Source organism: Brachyhypopomus gauderio, chromosome 3 (assembly GCF_052324685.1).
Source record: "Brachyhypopomus gauderio isolate BG-103 chromosome 3, BGAUD_0.2, whole genome shotgun sequence".
NCBI classification, from domain to species: Eukaryota; Metazoa; Chordata; class Actinopteri; order Gymnotiformes; family Hypopomidae; genus Brachyhypopomus; species Brachyhypopomus gauderio.
The window spans coordinates 6,551,784-6,578,428 of NC_135213.1; the positions used below are offsets into that span (position 1 = coordinate 6,551,784).

At 43.1% G+C, this 26,645-nt stretch overlaps 2 protein-coding genes across 4 annotated transcripts; both read right to left on the reverse strand.

Annotated features, from left to right (window-relative positions):
• Positions 1–624: 624 nt before the first annotated feature.
• htra4 (HtrA serine peptidase 4) lies at positions 625–9,198 on the reverse strand. The gene is made up of 9 exons (XM_076999139.1): positions 8,442–9,198; positions 7,352–7,451; positions 6,722–6,926; positions 5,461–5,655; positions 4,206–4,238; positions 3,238–3,352; positions 3,065–3,122; positions 2,411–2,506; positions 625–1,696 (listed from the first exon to the last, which is right to left on the reverse strand). Exons 1-9 carry the CDS (start codon positions 8,860–8,862, stop codon positions 1,531–1,533), a joined length of 1,389 nt encoding a protein of 462 aa, XP_076855254.1. The 5' UTR covers positions 8,863–9,198; the 3' UTR covers positions 625–1,530.
• Positions 9,199–14,123: 4,925 nt separating this feature from the next.
• Positions 14,124–25,346, reverse strand: LOC143510113 (uncharacterized). Of its 3 annotated transcripts, none has more exons than XR_013129910.1 (4): positions 25,114–25,346; positions 21,799–21,858; positions 15,567–19,080; positions 14,124–15,473 (listed from the first exon to the last, which is right to left on the reverse strand). XR_013129910.1 is itself a non-coding variant. In XM_076999140.1 (3 exons), exon 3 carries the CDS (start codon positions 18,983–18,985, stop codon positions 17,783–17,785), a length of 1,203 nt encoding a protein of 400 aa, XP_076855255.1. In that variant the 5' UTR covers positions 18,986–19,080; positions 21,799–21,858; positions 25,114–25,346; the 3' UTR covers positions 14,124–17,782. The 3 variants fall into 3 exon arrangements, 1 of the variants encoding a protein (XP_076855255.1); XR_013129909.1 differs by having other exon boundaries at positions 14,125–15,473; positions 15,577–19,080; XM_076999140.1 differs by having other exon boundaries at positions 14,124–19,080.
• Between the last annotated feature and the right edge of the window lie 1,299 nt (positions 25,347–26,645).

A 26,645-nucleotide genomic window follows, 5' to 3' on the forward strand; every position in this document is an offset into this window, starting at 1 on the left:
TGGCTATGCTGCTATGTCTATGTCCCCCCACTTTTTCAAAAGCCGGTTTTGGTCCCCCCTCCCCAGTTTTTACGGTTAAAACCAAATATTTAAAAAGTGACAAATCCATGTCCCCCCCCACTTTTTCAAAAGCCGGTTTTGGTCCCGTGCAGTTTTTTACGGTTAAAAAACAAATATTTAAATAGCGACGAATTAAGTGCTAGGACCATGCAGAAAAATTAAGCGCTAGGACCCCCCCCCCCCCCATTTGTGTCCCCCACCTATGAAATCAAAATTATGTCCATGCTAAAACCGGAACAAACATCACACTTGAGCAGTGTTTAAATACCTTTGTGTGTAGTAAGTCTGTTAGGACTGCACCAAGTATGAGTAATCATACTCAGCTGATTAAGTATTTCCTAACACGGCCCAGAGGCAGAAACTTACCAGCTTCACACACATCCAAATATTCATTATTTGAAAGATTATCCAAACTGGACACACAACCTATAATAGCAAAACATAAATACTGTTCTTATATATTCTTTTATTATGCATAAATTATAATTAGATATATGTTAGAAATTCTTTTGAACTTATAAATTATATACAATTTTGTGAAGGAATATGGTATAGAAGGCCTTACATACTGCACAGGGGTGCATTACTCCCAAAACAAAACAGTTGTAGATACTTTATAATATACACATAACACCCATATAAATATATAATGAACTGTTTAGGTGTACAGCTGTAAGACTGTGGCCCATCTGTTTCCAAGCACCTCTTAATCATCCAGCCACTTATTAATGGACAAACTGTCAAGATGGGCAAATGTGATTTGAGCAAAAAATCTGAATTGAATAATGTGAATTGTAATGTGAACACATTCACTACCAGGTGTCTGCTGTGGTCATGTGATGAGAGCGTGTGGTGGTGACCATAGCAGAAGCCATCTGCAGTCTTTAACTGTACCATTAGAAAAGGCCCCCATAGCTTTTATTGTCTCTTATGGCGCATTTCCACACGGGCCTGCTTGGCGCGGTACGGTTCGATACGGATCGATTCGCAACGGAGCAGTACGGTCATGTTGTATTTCCATTACAATGGTGGACCACCACAATGTGGGTGGAGTTGCTGTTGGCGCGCGGGTTGTAGTGTCATGACATCATTTGTATGCGACCACAACACCGTACAACAATGGACGAGATGGCGATGGAAGGACTCGTGTACCTTGGAGAGCAGAGGAGTCGCTCTCTTGTGACGCATCCTATGACGACACTCCCTGGCCAATCAGTGTCATGCCGTTCCTCCACGTCACCGAAGTTTTCCGCTTTGGAACGGTTAGAACCTCGAGCGAGTAGGTACGAAAAAAGTACCTGAAGGTATCGGCTAACTGGTACTAATGGAAACACTCATAAACCGTCGCGAATCGAACCGTACTGCGCCAAGCAGGCTCGTGTGGAAATGCACCATAAGTGGATTGTGTGTGTGGAGTTGCAAGACAGCCGTTTCTAATACAGAAAGTAGGCGGAGCACAGGTGCGTCCCGTCACTCTAGATCGGCGGGGACGACGGTCAGCGTCACGTCTGCATCGGCGCGCCGTACGGTCACGGAGAGCGACGTGGAGGACTGCACAGCATGGCTCACGTCGTCCGCGGTCTGGACGGGCTGCCCGTCGATGTTGATGATCACGTCGTTAGCCCTCAGGCCAGCACTGAGGAGGATGAACAGACGGGGCTTGAACTGCTGCGGCTCACATGTTCCACAGCGGTGATCAGACACTGTGGTACGTGTGTTCCACAGCGGTGATCAGACACTGTGGTACATGTGTTCCACAGCGGTGATCAGACACTGTGGTACGTGTGTTCCACAGCAGTGATCAGACACTGTGGTACATGTGTTCCACAGCAGTGATCAGACACTGTGGTACGTGTGTTCCACAGCAGTGATCAGACACTGTGGTACATGTGTTCCACAGCAGTGATCAGACACTGTGGTACGTGTGTTCCACAGTAGTGATCAGACACTGTGGTACATGTGTTCCACAGCAGTGATCAGACACCGCGGCACAAGTGTTCCTATAGAAAAATCTTGCATTTTGGCCTGAATTGAACACCCTTGACAGCTCTTACATATTTAAAGCATCTCTCCTGTGTCTGATTGACACTAGATCGTGACTCTTCTACATGCGTGACACATGAATGATACACGCGTAACACAAGAGTGCGCGCTGCGTTCAGTTCCGCCTAACTAATCGCAAGTAGTCTGTCCAATGGGAGGTGAGAGGTGACCTTTACAGGAGACGCCCATGGAGGAATGTTTGAGAGTGGAGGGAGACACGACAAAGGAGCCCAAGGGCACGCGGCAGGACATAAATCTGTGTGCGGGTGTGTGTGGGTGTAGGCCCGACCTCAGGCTACGCTCCTACCTGGAAGCCGCGGTTCCAGGGATCACCTCGTACACGTACACGCCCCCACTCACGTCTGGGAAATCGCTCTCCCTCTCCCTCAGCTCCCTGATCAACCTGCGAGAGGAGAAAAACAGCAGGATGTACGAACACGGGGTCACGAGTGTGCTGAGCGTGGTATCAACGTACGGTGGTGTAGTGTCAAAACTATGAATTTGCCAGTGAAGGTTTGCATCAGAGACTTAATGTGTTTACTCTGGTTGCACATCTTGGTATCATTATTTGCTCTAGACTTATGAGAGACGAGGCATTTCACTGACAGTCTCATGCTTAACAGTTCGATTCTGTTCACATGAATCTTTGACTGTACTAAATGTGCACTGCAGTGCCACCTACTGGCAAACAAATTAAACGGCATATAACTTACAGCATACACGTTTACTTCAGCAGTCTCAGGATTTTCTGTATGTATTTTTAAAAGTATTTGTAAAACTGTCTAGCACAATAGAAGACCAAAGAGACCATGTGTTTTAGTGTGCAAAAATGCTACAATGAAATATAAATACCCACAGCTATTTAACATTTAGCAAAGTAATATCACAGTGGCAACCGGCGTGTTCATGTGTTAAAATGTCTTGCGCAATGTCACAAAACAAACACACATATAAAACTTACGATGGCGTCAGCTGAAACATCCTTACTCCTATATATTTTTTTTTGGTTTGCATTTTTCCTGCCGGCCAATCACAAGAAAACAAATTTTAATATTCAGGGTATATACATTTACATATAATCTTTTCTATGCAATGAGGGGAAGTTTTTGAATGCAAGCAGAAGGCGGGACAAACCTTTTCTCTGCCTCTCATAGGAGTCGGCCAGGAACTGCCTTATCCGGTCTGAAGGAATCGCAAACGATATTCCCGCTGTAACCTTCAAGGTGTTAATGCCGATGACATCCCCGTCCTTAAAACACAAACCAGGCTGTGTAAGAGTCGAATGAAATGATCACAGGGCACTGAAGAGCAGGGTGCATTTCCTAGGTCACAGTCTTTCAGCATGTCTAACAGAGATTACACAGGGTGATGTAGGTTCTGGAAAGTTCTGTCCATTGTAATAAGTGTTACATGAACACTTTATGTCAGCAGTGCCTTTAATGACGTGTGAAGGCATGTGCTTTGGAATGTCTCAATAGGTGTAGTTTGGGGTTGACGGAGGGACGTGTCCTTCATTCTAATGATTGGTGTCCCCACCAATGATTCCTGCTCACACTCCACCTATGACACTGGACGTAGCCCAACTGTAGACATTTAAGTTTAATAAGAGTAGCATAGCTAATTAAGCATTAGCACTTCTGAGCTAAACAATGAGTGTTTCGTCACTTCAAAATGAAGAACATCCGTCATAAAGCCAAGACTGGTGGAAAGACGTTATGTCACATTTTGATGCCGTTAATAGCTTGCCACAGCCAATTAGCATCTGGTCTGTTCTGTTTCAAGGAGAGTGTGTTGGATTTAAGATCATATCATGAAACCCATAAAGTAAAAGTTCTACCTTTGGCCTTGATGTGTTTATCATTCAATACCTTAATAATCTTTTTCATAGTCCAGACAGGAGGTTCAATATAAATATTTATACATACAGTAGTCATAGATATAGTAGCTTTTTATTGACAGAACATACAGAGAGAGAGACTGAGAGAGAGACAGAGAGAGAGAGAAAGAGAGAGAGACTGAGAGAGAGAGACAGAGAGAGTGTAGGCAATGGAAACGGAAGTTAGTTAATGGAAAATTTTAGGAGGCAAGATGGAGGATCTTACCAAGTTTACAAGTGGCCCTCCTGAGTTGCCGTACTGCAAGAAAGACATTGACATTGAATTAATGCTCTTTGGAAGATGCACAAGGGAAAAAAAGAGTGCAGGAGCTTCAGGGCTTTCCCTGCATCTTGATCAACTGGACTGCCTGCTTCTGTGCCCTGGATACCCCTATACTTTACACCTATGTGTCTGGTTGTTTGTATATTGTGATGACTATGGGTTGTCTAGTATACTATGATGACCCTATGGGTTGTCTAGTATATTGTGCTCTGTGATGTAGGAGGCGGGTCTTGGATTTAATTGGTCACTTCATGGATTAACTCTGACTTTAAATGTACCAAGGACTGCCAAGCCTATTACATGTGTGTATGGTGTGTTTCTGGTTCGTAAAACCACGCTCCAATAGATTAATGTAAAAGTAAATCAAAGTATCAGCTGACACCACTCGTTTGTTATGAACTGCCAGGGGAGCAGTTTGTGACACTATGTAACAGGAAAGGAGGGCTAAATTATGCCGGCATAAATTAAGGTTCACCTGGGGAGTAACGCTGCAGTCGGAGCCTACAATACCTGCATCATCTCTCCGACACGGAATGAAAGCCTGGTGTTCATCAACAGACATTTTCAGTGACAATATCAAAACCCAGAACTTTCATTTTTACCTTTTACTTAGTTTGATTGTGTGATTTGTGTGTGACTTGTGTATTTGTCTGCATTTTGTGTAATTTGTGTGTTAACGGGCCGCCCAATGGAGGATGGGTTCCCTTTTGAGTCTTGGTTCTCCCAAGGTTTCTTCCTATTCCCCACCATCATAGGGAGTTTTTCCTCGCCACTGTTGCCTCTGGCTTGCTCATTAGGGTTCTGGACCCATAGTATTGTTAACCTTGTAAATCCTGAAAAGCGCTTTGTGACAACGTGTGGTGTGAAAAGCGCTATACAAATAAACTTTGATTTGATTTGATTTGAGGGCTAGCATGGGTTTATGATAGCACTCCAAATTGTTAGTCCTGTTAGCATTGTGTGGTGGAATGTTAGCATCGTTTGGTTAAATATTAGCATTGTTTTGGTAGCACTGCAGAGTGTCATTGAATTTTCTATGTGTCAGTCACTAGTAATGGCTTTTATGTTGAAGCCAATGTTAAATCAGGTCTGCTGGTGCCTTGTGATTGGTCTGTTCAAAGCCAATCAGAACATGCTTCATTGGTGGGAAAGCGCGGTTGTAGGGAAGAGTTTTGCCAAAACCATTTTGGGCACTCACATTGATGATGGCATCCGTCTGGATGTACTCCATGTCTGAGTTGTGCAGTCCGAGCTGGCGACCTCCGCGCTGGGTCGTGCTGATGATGCCCGTGGTGACGGTGTTCTGCAGGGAGAAGGGGCTGCCCACAGCAACCACAAACTCACCTGGACGCAGGTCAGAGGAGTGGCCCAACAAAAGCACAGGAAGAGGGTCCTGCCACCAGAAAGAGAGACATAAAGAGAGAGAGAGAGAGAGAGAAACATACAGACGGACAGACAGACAGACAAAGAGAGGGTTGAGAAGGCAGGCAATTTGAGGGGGGGGGTTATGGAGAGAGGAATGGGAAGACATGTCTGAGTGTGTGTGGGAGGGGGCAGTTTCAAAATCAGGAACAGAATCAGTTGTATTTGACAGGTATGCTACACATACCAGGAATGTATGCACTTGTAACATACCACAGACTGACACATTGGACTATTGGCAGCTGAGAGACAGTAGACAAAAAAAAGGCGTGACAAAAAAGAGACTAGTCGATTATTTAACAACAGCACACTTCTACTACTTTTACAGGGATACAAAACCAGGAAATATTATCCCCTCATAAACCACCAGCCATCTTTAGCCATTACGCATGTAGCCATGTAGCCGTCATGCATCCGGCAGAGAGGTTTTGAGTTCAGGCTGTATGCGGCCCGAATGGGAACCTGCCCGTGCCTGCCCCTGCCTCATGGGTAGAACGCCACTCTCTTTATGACCTGCCCTCCCTGGGGCATGACGCGATGCTCTGTGCTGCCTTCCTTCCCCTGCTGGGGGGCTCTCGCTGTCACCGCTGGCAGCCACTTGCCCCAGTTTGTCAAGGGGAGGAGTCTGAGAAACCGCTGACCAATGGTGTATGCCACTGCACTGCTCTGTTGCTACTATTGTTATTGGAGGTGCTGTGTGGGACTGATCTCAGATCAGGTCTGCATTTTCCCTTCTAATACGAAAGGTTGGGATTTGGAGGAAAGTATAATAGCCAGTTCAGTGTAATAGGACAAGTGAGCTCAGTCATGATTAACCACCACAACTAGAAATTGAGACAAGTACAAATGGTGAAATTAACCAAATGTGTTTTGCAGTGTTGACTGCAAAATTCACCCTCAGCAGTCAACACTGCAATATGCGGCTAGTCTCAGAGCGCCCATGAACATGACCGTTCCTCACTACAGTGTACAGACGTCTGGGAGAAAGCAGCAAGACGTCAGTCTTTGTAGTCTTTGGAGTGGCTGGACCAGCTCACCTCTGAGTCTATCTTGATTAGGGCCATGTCTAGCTTCTGGTCCACATCTCGGATGGTGGCGTCGTAATGGGTCCCGCTCTTGAGCTCCACCTTGATGCGCTGTTTGTTGGACAGCACGTGGGCGTTGGTGACTATCCAGCCATCCTCGGACACGATGAACCCAGAGCCACTGGACACCGCCACTTCCTGACCGCTGTGTGGATGCCTGTTCAGTACATGCAGTGTTTCCACAACTCTGAATCAGTTTACATCATGATGCAGAACCATGATTTTTCATGTTAGTTTCACTGGGAAACGTTCAATAATTACACTGAAAATGTATTTGAATATTTTACTGTCTTTTTAAGAGTTTTTCATACAATTAATGAAGCTCTTCACTAAGATTTAACTCAGTGTGTTGGTAAAGACTGTACTGGGAACAAGCATATTGGGAGAGACTGGATTACCAAGACTGGCTGGGATCCACAATATTGGACAGATTGGACCGCCCAGATGGTATTGGGATCCACCAACGGCGAGAGTGTTCAAAGGGAAACACTGCTATGCTGTTTTTGGGACAACGCGCCCACTGTGTTGGGTTCGCTGGTCTTCCTCCACCGTGTTAGATCGGGCACCGTGATTGGTCCTCACCGTTTAAACAGCTCCAGGTGCACGACCGCCGGGGCGATCTTGTCCACCACGTCTGCTATGAAGTTGAATTTGTAGCGCATGCTGCTGGGGTTCCTGGAACCTGTCGCAGGATACGCAGCGTGCGTCAGAACAAAGCGATTCAGGGACACTAACAGGGAAACAGGCCCAATTTTTAGCTGTTATTCTTTTCTTTTAGTCTGTATTTATTGTATACCAGTAATAAATCGATAATCGCACCAGTCTGACCTAATTTTTTAACAAAGAATGTGAAGATGCCATATTGTTCTAGTAGGGAACTACTGTGGCCTGTTTCACTAAAACACCCCAAAAAAATTTTTTTTTTCAAGGTCAATACATGAAGTTGAGATGATAAACATTAAAAATCCAAGTACACCATCTTGCTGGACTTGTTCACGGGTGGTTGGGGGTTGCACTGTATTGTTCATGTGCAACGTGTGCACCCAAAGCCATCCACCACGGCTTAAAGGCCTGGGGCACTTGCCCCGCCACTGGTTTGCCCCCACACCGTTCGGATGCTTAGCGCTGCACTTGAGGGTACTGCAGGCGGCAATCTCTCTTTGAGTCTTGGTCTGTGGTAGATACGCAGTACTGGAGGTGTTTGATGGATGAGTCCCCATCCATCAAAGGTAGAAATCAGAGGAGGAGATCAGAGGAGAAGCAGGTCAAGAGCAGACGAATGGGTCGAGAGTTACATGCTTAGCTCACAGGCAGCGTCATGTCATGACTCATATCAGTGAATTCTCCAGTGAGAACTGGTGACGTGAAGAGAAAACCGGCGATACCGCATGACTTGAGGCCATATATCATGCTCACGTGACTTACACTTACATTCTGGAGTCATATTAGGGCGGGAAAAAACCTTATAATCCCAAGAACATTAATTAACTCATTAATGACTTCCATAGAAACAATCCGGTCTGACAGTTGCTGAGCATATTTTCGTATGATTTACTATGTCATAAAAATTTCCAAAGTTATTGCAGAGCTAATAATAATTTTACAGGCTTACGTTTTTGGGAAAAGTCACCAAAGTCGCATTATTGTTATTTTTGCATGTACACACGCTTACCAGAATTACACGGGCCTTTCTGGATCAGGATAACTGCGGGTGTGTCGCTTAGTTCGGCCCGTTTGTTCTCCGCCTTCAGACGGCAGATGCTGGGATAAGTTCTTCCATCGCTGCCGCACGCCTCCTCCGCCGAGGTGCACGCGCATGTGCCGCGCGCGCTGCCAGACGTTCCCGCCGCGCGTGTGCATGCCATGCCCTCGCCGCACACCCCGTGTCCGTCCTCCCCGCAAAAGTCCCCCTCACCGGCCGCGCACACGGCGCAGCAGTTACACTCGTCCCTGACGACACCGAAATAACACGATCCCAAGCTGGACAGACAGCGGGAGAGGTCGCACACATCGGGGCACGAAGTTCGTCTCTGTCGAAGGTGACGTGCCTGAACCAGCACGATCACGAGCAGGCAAACCACTAATTTGCACATAATCTACAGATTAGCCAACGTAGATTATTATAAACGACCTCAATTAAGCATGCACCACGTAGCTAAACCTGAAACATATCAGATGCAGTAAGTAATATCTTTGAAGTGAAAATAATCAGGTGCCTCTTTACCAGCTGCCAAAGATGTGGGTACGCTGCTAAATATTCGGATTGAGCACATGGAACATCGCATTGTAGCCCAAGGAAGCAGATTAACTTTTGTTCGGTAGCCCGCTAATCTCCTGGGTTCTTGAGGTGAAGCGGAAGGTGTGAAGGTTCTTGAAGTGCAGCTCTCTTTAATGTTCACGGTATAGACGCAGGTCGTATAAGGAGGAGCCTAAACGTACAGGTATCCACCTCAGGGTTCAGTCTGTAGAAAAGATGAAGGTTTGAAAAGAGGCACAAATATAACAAGAAACATGGAGGAGCAGGTGCCATTATATATATATATATATATATATATATATATATATATATATATATATATATATATATATATATATATATATATATATATATATATATGAATGAATGAATGAATATATATAAATATGAATGAACCATTGACACTCTGTTAGTGTTCATTTAGAGAACCATTAAGAACCATTGGTGTTAATATACACCATCAAGTGTTAGTTTTAATATATTGTTCAGGAATCCATGGAGACTTAGAAGGTCTGGAAAAGTGTCTAGTTCATTGGATGAAAATGGATGATTTGGTTGTGAAGTTAAGTATATTTTGGGATGTTGCCATATTTTTCAATAGTTCATTAGTTTTCAATAGTTTGAATAGTCCATAGAACTGACAAGAGAACAACTGTTGAACAGTTGTTCACTGTTACTGTGTTCAGAAGATGTCCCGAGTACACCTGCTTCGCTTTGTGTTCAGAAGATGCTGCCATGCAGGTGGAGACTACAGCCCCCAGAATGCACAGCATCACCTCACTTGTTCCTCCTCCCCGGAGTATTTGACATACACCTTTTTCTTATTACGTCACGTATTTAATCTATGCCGAACCCCCACACTCCCCGCAAAGTATTGCCTCTCTGGACTGTATCAACGCTGAGATTGGATTGTGTATTTCTCTAATAAACCTCAGTGGTTAACATCAGTCTGCGTTCGTCTGCTTCCTGTCATATACACGTCGTCACAGATGCCCTGAGTACGACTGATTCACTATTGTGTTCAGAAGATGTTCTGAGTATGACTGCTGCTTTGCTCAGTTGTACTGCCAGTGCAGTTTTTAGATCTGTTCATTGCATCTTGCTGTCTCTAATCATCCTCTTCACACCCATCAGTGTGACTTCCTCATTAAGACCTGCTCTGTGCAAAAATATACTTCAAGATGCTACATTGCCCAAAATATTTCTGCAAGCATATAGAATAAAAAATACACAAATGTCCATACAAGCTAAGTCAAGACAAATATATTTATATTGTTCTGTGCATTTTACAACAGCCGTTGTCACAAAGCAACTGTGTAGACCGTTCCGGGTCCAAGCCCCTAGTGAACAAGCCAATAAGTGACGTTGTCAAATGAAAACTATAAGAGCATGAGGATGAAACCTTATGAGGAACCAAGACGGGGGGCATCAACAATAATAACTGAGAAATGAACATCTAGAATCCAAGGCATCAATCAGAAGGGGAACTGACTCAAAACAGCACAACAGCATGACATCAGGAGTAGGTGGACCCAGCAGAAAGACATATAATTAGACAAATATGATTTTAAAGTAAGCTCTTACTCTTGCGTTGATCTTCAGATAATGCTTAACTCTGAGTTCTTCGGCAGGCAAGGAGATTGGATAATTTTCATGAAAAAAGCTAATTCAATGCACAATGTCAGAATAAAATGTGCAAAGAGTTGCAACCTGCTGCCTCTATACCCACATCACAATACGTAACACTTGTAAACTTGTATACTTGTGAAATAAGACCCCAGTGAAATGGACTTTCCCATATATACTTTTTAGGACGTCAAAGAAACACTGACGAGCTCTGCTGACCAGTATTTGTTGATTACACAGACCTTTATCACAAGAAGTATATTTACATTAGAATTACCATAAACCTGATCAATATGGTGAATTTAACAAATGCAAAATTTATTTTATCGGAATCCACAGTCGTCATCTGTGTGTTGTCTAGCTGTGCATTTGTCAGTGTGATAAATGGATATTCCCTGAAAGACTGCATTGTCAAAGACTCTTTAAGATCTCCAACAATGAAGGTGCTCTGTTACAAAAGAGGCATGTGTGTTGTGCCTGAACACGTACCACAAACAGCAAGAGTGATAGACATTTCCTACAACGTGAATGACAAGATGAATGACTTTATACACCTTTATAACCTTCAAACCTTAAACGTTTCTAACAATCTGATCAAGGAAGTTGAGGATGGAGCGTTTAGAGATTTGACTGCCTTACAGGAATTAAATCTCGCCCAGAACAAGCTCACTTCCATCTCAGGAGGATTCTTCCAGAACCTTTTTAATCTCACTGTGCTTCACATGGATAAAAACTGGATTACAAATATAAACCCATCTGCATTTCTCCCTCTGATCAGCCTGGTAATGTTGAATTTATCAGGAAATCATCTTTATGACATCTATAAAATACAGTCTGTGTTTCAACTGCCGCATATCCAGGAACTGCACATTGGCAATAGTGTGCTCTGTTCAGCATCGCTGCTCTGTCTCATAGCAGGAGCAGAGCTAGAACTGTAAGTTTGGCCTTCTTCATGAGTCTGCTTCTAGGCCTGGTGCTGTGCTGAGCCCCCCTGATCTGCCACGTTGCAGAACCATGCCAGGAGGCATCTGTAGATGGTGGTGTATCATAAATCGGATACCATCCAGGCGTGCTCGTGTCTCCTGTTATCCCAAATCTGAAACCCCACCTGTCGGTCTTCCAAGCGGTCATGCCAATCAGAGGGTGGTCCTTGCCGTGTTCTGGCACCATGTAGTCGAGGGGCTGGGGGGACCTTGGCCGTCGCTTGGGTCGTGTCACCTGGGTCGTGACACCTGGGTGTTGTGAATGTCAACTAAGGGCGTACTCACACTAGGGTCTGTGATCCGGGCCCGGGCACGGTTCCCTGCCGAAGCACGGTTCGTTTGGCTAGTGTGATCGCTCCAACCGTGCCCAGGCCCGGATCAGTTAACCGTGCTCGGGCCCGCTTGAAGAGGTGGGCCAGGGCACGATTCATGTGGACTCGGACGAAGCACCAAGACGAAGCACCAAGCGGGCCCGGGCACGGATAGCGCTCACACTAGAAGCGAACCGTGCCCGGGCCCGCTTGGTGCTTCGTCTAATTGGCTCATTTCGCTGGAACTCAAACACGACGTCAGTGATGCGACGCTCACGTTTAAACAGTCATGGCGGCAAAGCGATTAGCAGACAATCGTTGTGTTAAATTATCGATAAATCTGTGCTTGCACCGTGTTTCTGCACTCCCAAAACAACTCCAAAAATACAATAAAAAGAGAATCGTGAACTCCATAGTGTTGTGCGAGCGCGCTTTTTTTCCAAATAATGTCCCGTTGTGATGACGTAAGCGTGCTCGGGCCGGGTTGATGAAGCCAGTGTGAGTGCAGGCCAGAGGGGGAGTGGGGAGGGGGGATAACCGGGCCCCAGCACGGAACGAGCAAACCGTGCCTAGTGTGAGTACGCCCTAAGAGTCTCACTTGTTCCTCCTCATCAGGAGAGTTTGTGATACTGGAGCTGCTGTCTGGGTAGGTGGTGCTGGCGAGGAATCCAGTCACTCTCATCCTCTGAGTCTTCACTCTCTTCCTCCACATCTTCACTCAGCTCTCTGCCCTCGTGCTGGGTGCTTGGTGGGGGAAGCATGTAAGCTTCGTCCACTTCATCACTGTTGTTGGAGTCTTCATGCAGGTTAATAACAGAAAACATCTCAAAGCTACTCTTTCACTCCTAGTATTTAACTGAACTAGTATAAACTTCACATTAAGTAATGTGGCTTATGACATCAGAAAATTACTTTTAGGATTTAGGGATGGCAGCCACTGGTCCCAATCTGCACCAGTCTCTGAAACAAACTTCTTGAGCATGCTTTTAAGTGTTTTATTAAAGCCCTCAACGAGCCCATCGGTCTGAGGATGGTATGGGGTGGTCATACCCCCCTATGCGTGTAAATGGTTCCTCTATGATGGGCATGTTAATCATAGGAACCCTATCCGCTTTCTGTTAAGGAGCTGATAACTGACACTCAGGACATTTCTACATTTCAGTTCTACACCACTCTGCTACATCCAGATGTACCCTAGGCCAAAAAAAAAAACAAAACAGCTTGCAATTCTAGACATTGTCTTAGCCTGTCCTAAGTGGCCTGCCCATGGCTCAGAATGTGCCATTTTAAGCACTATTTGTCTCAGGCATGTACCACCAACTGCTCCACCTCACCCTTTACTCTATACAAAATGCTATCCCTCAGTTTAAACTGGAGCTCATTCTTACTCAGACTGTTCCCCTGATTACATTTCAGAAATAGAGGTTTAAGAGACGCATTCTGCGTTTGAAGTTCCCTTATATTACCTTGTAATTCTACTGCACTATTTTCTGGAACTATTAAAGTTTGATACATTTATCACATCATGATTTACATTGGCATCACAACCAGTGCATTTCTCAAAACAGTTAGTGCAAACAGCACACACACATACAGCACAGGCCAGAAGTTGCAAACTTGCATTGGTTGTTTCTACTAATTAACTCTGATAAGGCAAACCTGAAAACCATTTCTGGTGAATACCTCTTGAAGCTCATTTAGAGAATCCCAAGAGTGTGCAAAGCAGTAATCAGAGCAAATGGTGTTCATTCATAGTTTTAATGCCTTCGGTGAGAATCTACAATGTAAATAGTCATGGAAATAAAAAATAAGGAAAACACATTGAATGAGAAGGTGTGTCCAAACTTGCGGCTTGTACTGTGTATATATGTATACATATGTATCAGTGGGGAACCGTCAGGGCCATCTACGCCCTCTTAGAGGGCCTAAAAATATATATATATAAATATATATTAGGGGTGGGACGTGAAAAAAAAATTAATCGAATTAATCGGAAGCTTTGTAATTAATTAATCGAAATTAATCGCATTTTTATCGCATTTCAGTATTTAACATGAGAAATATTAATTTAAGTTTGAATGATGAATGAATCAATGAACATAATCATAAACTTCAACATCTTGTTTATTTTTCCACCAGTCTACTACACAGACCAATAGATGATTGCAGAAAACAGTTCAGAACACTGGAAATTCTGACCAAAAATGTTTTCATTTTGGGAGTTTTGCTCAGGATATTGGAAGAATTGAAGTAAATCATAAGATGTTTTTTAATACCATTTTAGATGGTATATTTTTCTCTTTAAAAAAAAAAAAAAAAAATCTAAATAAAAACACATGTACATAACCCAGTAGCAAACCGTGACCATTAAACTTGGGCCCGCTCCAATCCCCCTGGAGCATTATTAAGCAGGCCACAGGTTTCAGGCAACATGGGAAAGAAAAAAAGATCTGTCTGCTGCCGAAAAGCATCAAATAGTGCAATGCAAGGTATGAAAACATTAGATGTTTCATGAAAACGTAAGCGTGATCACAGCACTGTGATGAGATTTGTGGCTGATTCACAGACGGTTTGTGCAGATAAAGGCAGAATGAGGAAGGTTTCTGCCAGGCAAGTTCATCGGATTAGGAGAGCAGCTGCTGAAATGCCATTACAAACCAGCAAACAGGTATTTGAAGCTGCTGGTGCCTCTGGAGTCCTGCAAACCTCAAGGTGTAGGATCCTTCAAAGGCTTGTGGTGCGTAAACCTACTATTGGCCCCCTAACCAGTGCTCACAAGCAGAAACGGTTGCAGTGGACCCAGACATACATGAAGACTAATTTCCAAACAGTTTTGTTTACTGATGAGTGTCATGCAACCCTGGATGGTCCAGATGGATAGAGTAGTGGATGGCCACTGTGATGCCATGGGGAATACATTTAGAAAAGGGGACTTTATTTTGACACAGCAATTTCTCAAGATTGTGGTATGATGTCACCTGTTCAGGGGTATAGCCATTTTCTTTTAGTTGTTCAAGGTGAAGGATATTCATCAGCTCAGCTCCTCTGAAATGTTATCTTTCTCTTTTGGTGTGGCATTGCCAGTAAGTAAATTTATGTTGATTGACCTGTAAAAGGAAGAAGTTAATCAGTAAATAAATAGTTTAGTTGAACATTTCATGTGGAAACTGTAAAGCAGCTATTGTACTAGTAATGATGCATGATTCAGCTAATGTTAGCAATTCCTTTGTGTAAATTACCATAGACATAATTAGCACTGTAGCTAAGCTAATTGTAGCATTTAGTTATGTACCTGGCCTACCTATCTGTGTAGATATTTTGTAATACTTACCTTATTGTTTGATACGTACCTGACATTATTTATACTTACCTGGTGTATTTGGATTTATTTCAGTTTTACCTTTTCAATAAATCTCACTAATTACAAGACCTGCCTCTTCCTTGGGTGAGGTTAGCTGGTTGTTGGCAGCCACCAGGTCCCAACAAGGCTGCGACGTCAGCAAGTAGGTGGTGGAGTCATGTTTGGGCTGGAATGATGGGTAGAGATCTGGTAAGCTACTTTAGGGTCCCTGAAGGTGTGAAAATGACCTCGGCAAAAGTATATAGAGTTTCTGACTGACCACTTTCTACCTTGGTACAAAAAGAACCATGCCTTCCGGAGCAAAATCATCTTCATGCATGACGATGCACCATCTCATGCTGCAAAAAATAACTGTGCCATTGGCTGCTATGGGCATAAAAGGAGAGAAACTCATGAGGGGTGACCAAACCTCAGTATATTCTTTAAAAATAAAGATGTTCAATAAAATTCAATTAATACACAGGCGGTGACTTATTATACTGGGTCATTTGCACCAACCATTTAGAAAAATCAGGGAAAATATTATTTGCATAATAATTTGGAATGCAGTGTAAAGTACATCGTCCTGGTGTGCTGATCTGTACTCCAACATTTGACCAATTCCTTTGAATGAATCAAAGTCAAATGTAGGCTATTGGAGATATAGCCAGGGGAAGAATTGTAACAACTAGGAGAGAGGGCTGAACGCAAGTGCGGACTGAACAAATTAATGGCAAAACTAATACAAATACATAAAGCACACAAAACGACGCATAGACTCATAGCACCCCCCCAAAAAAGTTTTAGGAGAATCCACCATACTGGTGGCGAAGACCACTCCAGGAAGAGGTGTAGTAGCACCTACAGTCTCAGACATGCTGTAGGGCTGGGGGGCAACACCGGAGAACCTAGCCTGTAAGAGTTTGAAAAACCCCTCCACAGTCCAGGCTTCCTCCGTCCGGTGCGCAAGGATGAGGTTTGCCCACTGAAGCGCCTTTCCCTGTAGTCTTGCCCTCAAAGAGCACCAAAGCCTTTTCCGTTGGCATAGGGCATGTCAAGAACTGAAAATACAGGCTACATTGTAGAACAAAGGCATCAGCATTACGCTCCTCTCCATCGTACATGTCTGGGGAGTCAGTTAAAGAGGGCATCGCAACAGGTTTACCTGCAGTGTCCAAAATGAAACGTGACTGAAAATAGTCCAGCTGTACCTGAAAGTCCTCATCATCTTTGGGAGGAGGCAAGCAAGCAACATGCCTCACTCCACTGTCCGCTGCGTTCATTGTAGGTCGGTTATTCTGTAACAACTAGGAGAGTGGGCTGAACGCAAGTGCGCACTGAACAATGAATTTAATGACAAAACTAATACAAATACACAAAGCACAAAACATACACCAAGAATAATCAAACACCTAACTTATGAACCAAACAACACTAACAGAAATAGCTAGGTGGACAAGGCTAAATAAAAGCAAAGACATCAACAGGCAAAATCACTAGAGAAAACAAAGTCACACAAAGTACATCTAATAGGGAATACAAAATATAAGGAGTACATACAGACTGGTATTACAGACACAAAAGACCAAGATACCAAATCGCATACAAACAAGAGGTACTTACAATAACCGACAACACAAGAGACTAAACACAAGACTTAAATACACTAACCAACCAAGGGACTCAACAAGACACAGCAGAAAGCAATAACGAGGGGGCAGGGGAGTGAAGACAGACACAACTAGGAAATTTCAAAATAAAAGACAAACAGAAGACATGACCGACAGGAGGGAGGCAGGACTGACAAGTATCATAAGGCAATCACAATACAGTGTAATTCATACTGTATAAATGCAAAGTGGTGTTTAATTTTAGTGTATTAGTTGCTACCAAGTAATGTTTCGATTGTTATATGTTCAAGACATTCAAGCATGATGTAAGTGTAACAAACTAAAGACAAAAAACACTAAAAGGTCTGCTTTTAATCTGTCTCTAGAGCATTTACAGACTTTCAAAAGAGTCAAAAACACCACCATGGTTTCCATGGAGTCCCAGTTAAAACATTTATGTACATTTCACATCAGCTTTAATCACATATTAAAAACTAATACAATTATTGAAACACATTGAAATATCAGGCTTAATATTTTTATAGGAATCCAAAACACACAGTAACTTGTATGTTTGCAAGCAAGTATAGTCCATGTTTTCTGTAGGTCACAGAATAGAGGTGATGCTGAGATTTTAAGGAGGGTGTCATGTCTAGCCCCGCCTCCCTGTCAGTCATGTATCACTTTTTAGTCTGTTCAGTCACGCCCCGTGTTACTTCCCCTTCAGCTGTGTCTCATTTGTAATTTCGTTCTGGTATTTAATAGTTGGTGTTCAGTCTTTGTGGGTTATTGTAAGGTGATGGTGCATATTATAGTGAAACTTATTGCGAAAGTAAAAATTATGGTGATCTTTTGTGGTCTTGTGCAGTCTGTTGTGTATTGGAAGTCAGTGATATGGCTTCTCTCCTGTATGATTTCGCTGGTGTTTTTTGAGACTACGTTGTTGAGTAAAGCTCTTCCCACACTCTAAGCAGTCATATGGCTTCTCAGCTGTGTGAATGCACTGGTGTACTAGAAGATTACTCTGTTGAGTAAAACTCTTCCCACACTCCGAGCAGTGATATGGCTTCTCTCCTGTGTGACTGCGCTGGTGCACTAGAACATTACTCTGTTGAGTAAAACTCTTCCCACACTCCGAGCAGTGATATGGCTTCTCTCCTGTGTGAATGCGCTGGTGCACTTGAAGATTACTCTGTTCAGTAAAACTCTTCCCACACTCTGAGCAAGGATATGGCTTCTCTCCTGTGTGAATGTGCTGGTGCCGTTGAAGACCACTCCAATGAGAAAAAGTCTGCCCACACTCTGAGCAGTGATATGGCTTCTCTCCTGTGTGAATGCGCTGGTGCCGTCGAAGATTACTCTGTTCAGTAAAACTCTTCCCACACTCCGAGCAGTGATATGGCTTGTCTCCTGTGTGAATGCGCTGGTGGTTTTTGAGACTACTCTGTTCAGTAAAACTCTTTCCACACTCTGAGCAGTGATATGGCTTCTCTCCTGTGTGAATGCGCTGGTGGTTTTTGAGACTACTCTGTTCAGTAAAACTCTTCCCACACTCTGAGCAGTGATATGGCTTCTCTCCTGTGTGAATGTGCTGGTGCCGTTGAAGATGACTCTGTCTAGTAAAACTCTTCCCACACTCTGAGCAGTGATATGGCTTCTCTCCTGTGTGAATGCGCTGGTGCCGTTGAAGATGACTCTGTCTAGTAAAACTCTTTCCACACTCTGAGCAGTGATATGGCTTCTCTCCTGTGTGAATGCGCTGGTGCAGTTGAAGACTTCTCTGTGTAGTAAAACTCTTCCCACACTCTGAGCAGTGATATGGCTTCTCTCCTGTGTGAATGTGCTGGTGCAGTTGAAGACTTCTCTGTGTAGTAAAACTCTTCCCACACTCTGAGCAGTGATATGGCTTCTCTCCTGTGTGAATGCGCTGGTGTTGCTGGAGATGACTGTGTTTAGTAAAACTCTTCCCACACTCTGAGCAGTGATATGGCTTCTCTCCTGTGTGAATGCGCTGGTGTTGCTGAAGATGACTGTGTTTAGTAAAACTCTTTCCACACTCTAAGCAGTTGTAGCTTTTCTCCTTTTCCATGTTTACTGATTTCAGCAGTCTGAAATACTCCTCGCAGATCGATTTGTTTATGTAGGTAAAGTTTACGTGTTTAGGAAAGTGGACATCATTATTTCCTAGAGGAAAAAGACATTGCAAATTCATTGTGAGATGAAGATGACAGTCATGACAAAGAACCGTTTGGGCTCTGCATAATGCTAAAGACATTCATTCTAAAGCATGGGTTAAAGCAAAAAGTTTTCATTTGACCTAAAATGTTTCCTGGCAAAAGACAATGCCAGCAATTACTGAAAATGTGGTGTAGTTGGGACACAGCCTCTTTTGCCTAATTGTACACAATACACACATTTCTAAAGTATATTAATCTAAACAGCCTGTGTAAGGAGAGGAGAGAGAATCTGAAGCAACAAAATGCAACACAGGGTCGTTTGTTTGCCTATATATGTCTTGTCTTTGTACCAGTTGACCGCTGGTCATTATATCCTTCATTTGGAACTATGTCACGGGTTTTTGGTTTGCGCACTTTCTATTAAACCATCCTTTTTCCCTGAGACTTGGCGTGATCGCTTCCTTTTTAGTTCGCACTCCCTGCCCGTCACAGAATGACCAGCCACTTTCGGAAGCCGCCAGTCTCCTTTACTTTCTCCTTCGTTCGTGGTCATGTCTCGTGGTAAGTGTTTGTCTGCGTGGTGTTTTGTGTGAAGAGCTCCGCCGTGCTTTTGTGTTTTGTGTGTGTGGCACGGCGAGAACCAGGGCAGTCTGCCCTGGGAAAGCTCTTGATGTCCGTTGTTTGTTGGGAGAGTTCCGCCATGCTTTTGTTTTGTGTGTGGCACGGCGAGGACCAGGGTGTCTGCCTGGGAAAACTCTCTTGTTGTGTGTCATGAGTGTGTCCAGGTGAACGGACTTGAGGATCTGTGTGCGTGCTCGTTTGTTATATGTTAAGTGTTTTGTGTGTGTGACGTGGTCGCAGCTCGTCACCGTCGCCTCGCTCCTCGTGTGTTTTATGTGGGGAGCGACTGCGACTCTGAGCGGCATGTCACCATCGTTTACATGTAGAGCACGTATGTATTGGTCTCGTTTGTTTGCTGTTGTCGCACTAATTTCTGTTTGTTTAGTATTTGCGTGTGTGTTTTGTCCTCGCGTGCATGTGACGTTGCTTGTAATTCCACGCATGCTCCTCCCCTTAAATGTGTGTTTGGGGGGAACCAGCTGTGGTCCCGTGCCACGGGGTATGGCACGGAGGGCGTTGGTGGGGCGCGTTTGTGTTTTATGTTGGTGTGTGGTTGGGTGTGTGTGTGTTTATGTGTGTGTTTTCTGTGCAGGTGCTTCCCCCTGGCGGTGTCATGGTGTTCCTGGACCTTGTGGGGGTCTCCACCTGGCAGGAGCCCCCTTATGTTGTGGGGTGACCGGAGCCCGGTCATAAAGAGCCCCTCCCTAGTGGGCTGGGCCCCCCGGATGTTTGGGGACCATGGGGCTCCGGTCTGAGAAGCTCCTGCTGAAGATGGAGATCCTCCCTCCAGCCCGGGGTGACCAGGAGGCCCTTGGGGCTGCTCCCCAGCCCGCGACGGGGGGTGCTCTGGGCCTCGGTCTCTGGCACTCTTGGGTTGGGTGGAGGAGTCCACCTTGCGATGAGGGGCCCCGGGAGGGGTTGGCTCCCCAGGAGGCTGGGGTGACCCCTAGCAGAAGGCGGGGGTCAGCTCTGGGGGAGGTAGGTCCAAGAGGTGAAGTAGCCACGCCTCAGGGAGGTAACCTGCACACACACACATACACTAGGGACGAGAAAGGAGCCGTAGCTCCTCGTCCTCACACCTGTGGGGCTCACCGGCTAAGGCCGGTTAGGGCGTGAGGGCCCTGTGACCGACCGGGGCGTGGTTTTGTGTTGTTAATGGCCCAGTCGGTCCAGGGTCCCACCCAGTGAGGTGAGCTAATTAATGTTCTATGTTTTGTGTTTCAGCTCCCGGACAGCTGGAGGTGTGTCCCTGCCTTCCTGCCCCTTCATGTTTTGTGTGCAGCCGCTGTGTGCCACACACCCAGTGGAGGGGAGTGCGGCTTGGTGGGGGGGTCTGTCACGGTGAGGCGGCCCCCTACCGGTCGCCTCCGTCCACAGCGGCTGGCCGTCTCACCTGAGGGTCGTTTGTTTGCCTATATATGTCTTGTCTTTGTACCAGTTGACCGCTGGTCATTATATCCTTCATTTGGAACTATGTCACGGGTTTTTGGTTTGTGCACTTTCAATTAAACCATCCTTTTTCCCCGAGACTTGGCGTGATCGCTTCCTTTTTTGTTCGCACTCCCTGCCCGTCACACTGCTAAAAGTGTGCAAAAAGTCACGATTCACAAAGGACATTTTAGTACATATGTATTTGTACGTGTAGTGTGATGTATTAGAAAGTTGCTGTGCATTTGCTTGAAAGTCACATATGAATTTACAACTATCGCATTTTGTATTTTTAAGTCGCGGTTTTCATTTGATAATCACGTTGTGTTTGTATGCAACTAAAGCATTTTTCAAATGAAAAACGCAACTTACAAACGGAGTTACGACCGACTTTTTTTTTTTTTTCGTGCGGTGCGCGGAGGAGCAGTAGCAGCACAGTGGAGTGTAGTGGAGTATTGTGTACGATAAGTTGAGGCAGCGCAGCCTCCACCGCAGCTCATCTCGGCAACGCGATCGCTCTTTCTCACACTGTGCACACGCACGAGAACATTATTAGTTTTTTCTATACTGTATTTACAATCAAAGCGTATCTAGGGTCACGCTTAACGACAAAAACTCCTTTACGACTGACTTTTCAGTCTCTAACCCCATCGTTAAGGTTTAAAATATAACTCACCTCTTCAGAAGATCTCAAATGTCTCACTGTTAAGACAACTTCTTCAGCATTTATGTTGGGCTGAAAATGATTAGAATAAAATCATTTTACATTTCCACACTTCACATTTATTAAAAATAATATAAAAAGTAAAACATGCACACATGGTGTAGATCTAACACATCTACTTTATTCGAACTGTTCCTCAACATAGATCTCTGTGCCATTTCTTATTAAATGCCATGTCATTTTTACAGTGTATCTGTAAAAGCTGTAAAAAATGTTCGAGTATACAGTATAGGCAAGATCTGCTGCCATCTTCTGGTGAAATATAAAATAGCTTTTTTTGTACAAGGGCAATTTATACTGTACTGGCAGGTGGTATATTGTCCCCTGGTCCGGATTTTGGACATGCCTGAACTAAAGCATAGCTTCCCCTAAACACCAACATAATGTTTTAGTAAAATGTATATTTGATCTCATATTGGCTGTCACTGATAAATAACAATGTATAAACAACTGGAGAATATGACAGATGGGTTGAAAACTCAAATGCTGATCCCACAGATCACTACGACCTTTACCAAGACTACATGAACTCAGGGTGACAACATTAACATGCTTAACATGCAAGCTTCAAATAATACATGTTATTCCCATCATTTATTTTGTTTGCTCTGAAACATAGATAAATGGTAAGAATACTGATTTGAAAAAGACATGGGATCTTGCAGGGTAACTATTTACAAAAAAAAATCACCAACACCTGGTTTAGGAGTGCTACACAAGACTAGATTCCTTTAGAGATCATTTTCTATCGCGCAATGAATACTTACAAAAAGAGAAACCGATTAATATTAACAATGGGAAATTAGTCAGAAATCAAGGGCATAAATTACATTTCAATGCGGGAGTGGGGAGACAATACACAGTAAACGTTTTCTAAAGGAGTTCCTGAGGGGGCGTCAAAGCTTCTCCCAAATGTTACTGTGCTTAGGAAAAGTACACCTGTATATATCCATCTATATGATTTCACCTAAACCAGGGTTCCCACACCTTGGTCAACATCAAATTCAAGGACCTTTAAATGACTTTCCAGGACCAACTTCCTCAAATTCAAGGACTGCACCTGGCAGCATTTACCTACTGTTACCCCTGAATATGTTATCAAAAAACGATGTTAATACAATGCAAATTCAAAAGACTGAAAGTCATTTCAAACCATGCATCCTGACATTTTATGTACATGACATTAAGTACTGATTCAATGAAAACTTCACTCACACTCAACATGACTGGCAATTTAGCAATCCACCTGTGAGGAGGTGACATTCACGTAAAGCGGCTACACATACGTTAACTACACACAGGAAACACTAGCTTTCAGTGCTGAACAAACAAATTTCTCTACAGGAGAATGACCAAACTTTTGCAAAGTAAAATCAATGTAATTTTAAATGAACTTGTGCTGGCAAAACAATGACACGTTGACAGTAGAAAAATAATAATAATACACGTATGAATACACACATACAGTACATACATAAAACACAGGAGCAAATCCATATAATGAGATTAGGACTATAGATTTCTAGAGAAATCTGGTGTGAGATGATTCTTGCATTTTCCAAGTGTTTTTATCTACTTAATGAAGAGTAATATGAATTTACTTCATTCATAAAGAGAAAAGAAGAATTTTAACCACTCCACTTACTGTAGTGAATGTGGTATTTTGCTAAAAGTACGACTACATTTATGGCATCAGAGAAATCTGAACTTAAATTTTCTGCATAAAATAAAATGGTATCAAAAGAAAGAAATGGGCCATTTGACAAGCCATTGTGGTTTTATGATTTGTATTAGGATGTTTCTTGAAAGAATCTCTATTATATATTTTGTCTCATACCATCAGTGATAATCTTGTTATTACACTTGAAGTCAACAAAGTTACAGTCATTCACTTTTAACATGGACATCGAAACAGTCAACTCTGAATATGAAATTACATTTTTGATTTATTGAATCAATGCTAAAGGAATCACTTTGCAGACTTTCTTAAAATCTTTACAACTACTATCATATCAGATCATATTTTTCAACAAAAGGATGAGAAATTTAAAACATCATGACAATCTTTTTCATAGCAATCTTTTCTAAATATTGACTTCTGTTGTGGGCTTTAAACTTCTATCAACCATTTTAGCCCAGCGTGTTCGTTTGATGGGAAGGAAATAGCAGGAACAACCATACCAAAATTATAGCAATATCAAAAAGGCCTTTATTAAAACAGAGATATCTCTGGGAGAATCTCAGAGACACGAACACTACCTGTGCATCAGAGAATTCTCAAATAAGTATGGTTACAAGCAGTCATTATATACTGTTTTCTCCACCCCTCCAACTCACAGCTCTTCTATACCTTACATGGTATTGTTCTTCAAGCATACAATACTTTTCTTTCATTTCTGTAACCTCAACATTTCTTACAGATGGACATATGGTTCCTGTCTATGGACTGTCAGTTCAGCGAGAGGTCGCCATACATGAGGATGCTGTAAATCCATACTTCCCCAGCGTCAGCATAACCAGGCCTCTACCTTCTGCTTTTGCAATCTTACCCTTTCCACAGTATGGTTTCGCAACGTCCCTTTTTGGAGTTCATAACTCGGACACGTCTAAAAGCAGTAGTTACATTTTAGTTCCTATATTATGTTTAAAGAATAAGCAAAGTATATTGTAGCTAATGCTATTGCTAAGCAAAAATAAACCCAAAATCACAACACTTCCTACCAACTGTGCCCTATTATTCATTGACTGCGGTCTTCATACATGTGAAATTTCAAACCCCCTAAAATATTCAAGGACGGCTGTCTTTTATGCCTGTTTTCAAAAACTTTCCAGGGCCAAGGACCCGTGGGAACCCTGCTAAACGTAAAAATACTTCAATGAATAACCAAACTAAATCAAATGTAACATTACAATACATCCACTATAACAGCATAAAATCAAATAAATCGTACTTTAAATCAACTGTAATAAAACCGTACAATATAACCAGCATATAAGCTTTTATCTTTGTAACATGAACCACTGAGCTACTAAACAAAATAACCAAATATAATTATATTCGTATAGTAGCAAATAAGTAGCTACGTTATCTGGCTGGGTTAGTTAGCGCTAGATCATCCATTATAAAAACTCTTTAACACATTGAATTTTCCATTAACTTAGTCAAGACACGAGATTCAACCGTGAGGTAACGGAACTAACAAAATAGTCTGGTTAAGATTTGGTTAAAAGGTGTTAGTCGTACGTATTACTAAGTTAAGTACTTACAGGTCAACCAGTAGTCCAACACTTCCAAACAGGAGACAATAGGCGCAACTCCACTAAACGCCCGATGCTGATATTGAGAATAAGGAAACCTGTGGTCTGTAATGTCCAAGTACGTATTCCTGCAGGTTGGATCAGCTCCAAATAGGAGGGACTAAACTCCAAACAGGTCGACCTTAACTCCAAATGGGCGTGGCCTTCTCTTAGATCAGTTGTTCATTTTTTTGTGCTATAGTTAGTTACTTAAATCAGGATAGCATTTAGAAAAAAACCTATGTTTTTGCTTTAGCGAACCGTACAATACTATTAAATATAAATACATTTAAATGGTGTACCTATTTTCTTGATGCTATGAAATGTTTGATTTTAAATGTAAGTAATAGTGTTATGCACAGCAAATGCAGAATGCCTACATGCACATAGTAATTGTTCGTTCTTGTGTAAAACCAAAAACTTAATGGGACCTTGCATTCAAATTAAATGCAAACCATAAATGTTCATTTATGAAAAGAGATGGGAGAGAACATTCCAGAGGGAATGACTACACAGCCTTGCAGAATAGGTCCCTCCTTGCATGGCACAACCGTCTCTAGTCTGCACAATGAAGAAAGAGGTAGGGTGGCATAAAGAACCATTTCTCAATAAAATGTTTTTGTTATACAAAAAGTTGATGACAATGCGTTTGTTGACTAATGTCCATAAATGATATAAATCATTGGTTTCTGATGCATACCCATTGATCACGAGCTGAATTAATTAAAATGAATTTAAAATTAGTATTCTGCCTTCCTCCCGAAGACGGCCCCCACCGCCGGCGGTGCTGACGGATTTGATGAGGAATTAAATTTAAAGTTTAGTCGAAAACTAAACATGTAAACAGTTAACGTGAAATCTAAACAGAGTACTGATTACGATGCGGATTAAACCAGGATATAACCCACGAACTATTAGACGCGTTTAGTAAGTAAAATGGACATCGCGATCTGTAAAGCAGGGCTATGTGTTGAATTAACTCAATATAAAAGTGAACAATAGTTTTATTGTATCATCAGGATAACTGTGGTTTCGTTAATACAGCATGTTTACACATTCCTATGTCCCGGAAAACCCACCAAACTTCTCAAAGTTCTCCGAGTTCCGCCCTGCCTTCTAGAGAGTTGTCCCTCCCATTTGGAGTTATGCCACGCCCATTTGGAGTTATGCCACTCCCATTTGGAGGTTTTCCAGCCTGCAGTAATACCCTTCTCTGTTTTTCCGATCCCTGTATTCCGTTATTAACACCTGGGTTCAGGTCCTCCTTTTAAACCCCTCATGTCTCCCTCCCAGTACGGTGGCCCTGAAAGCCCATCGCGATGCCAATGAAAAACGCGCTACAAATACGCAAAGCAAATTCATCAAAATGACAACGTGTGCACAACATTTCAGAAACACTGCAACACCAGCCACAACACAACGGAAGTGTTTCTGGATTAATTATTTTATGCAGGGATTCATAAACAACAGTTGTGCTATACAGTTTATCATTATGTTGAACG

Coding starts and splice junctions, on each gene's coding strand:
- htra4 (XM_076999139.1), bottom strand. CDS start 8,862: ATGTGCAAATTAGTGGTTTGCCTGCTCGTGATCGTGCTGGTTCAGGCA. Junction 7,452..8,441: donor GAAAGGCCCGTGTAATTCTG/GTAAGCGTGTGT, acceptor ATCCTGCGACAG/GTTCCAGGAACCCCAGCAGC. Junction 6,927..7,351: donor CACCTGGAGCTGTTTAAACG/GTGAGGACCAAT, acceptor TGTACTGAACAG/GCATCCACACAGCGGTCAGG.
- LOC143510113 (XM_076999140.1), bottom strand. CDS start 18,985: ATGGAAAAGGAGAAAAGCTACAACTGCTTAGAGTGTGGAAAGAGTTTT.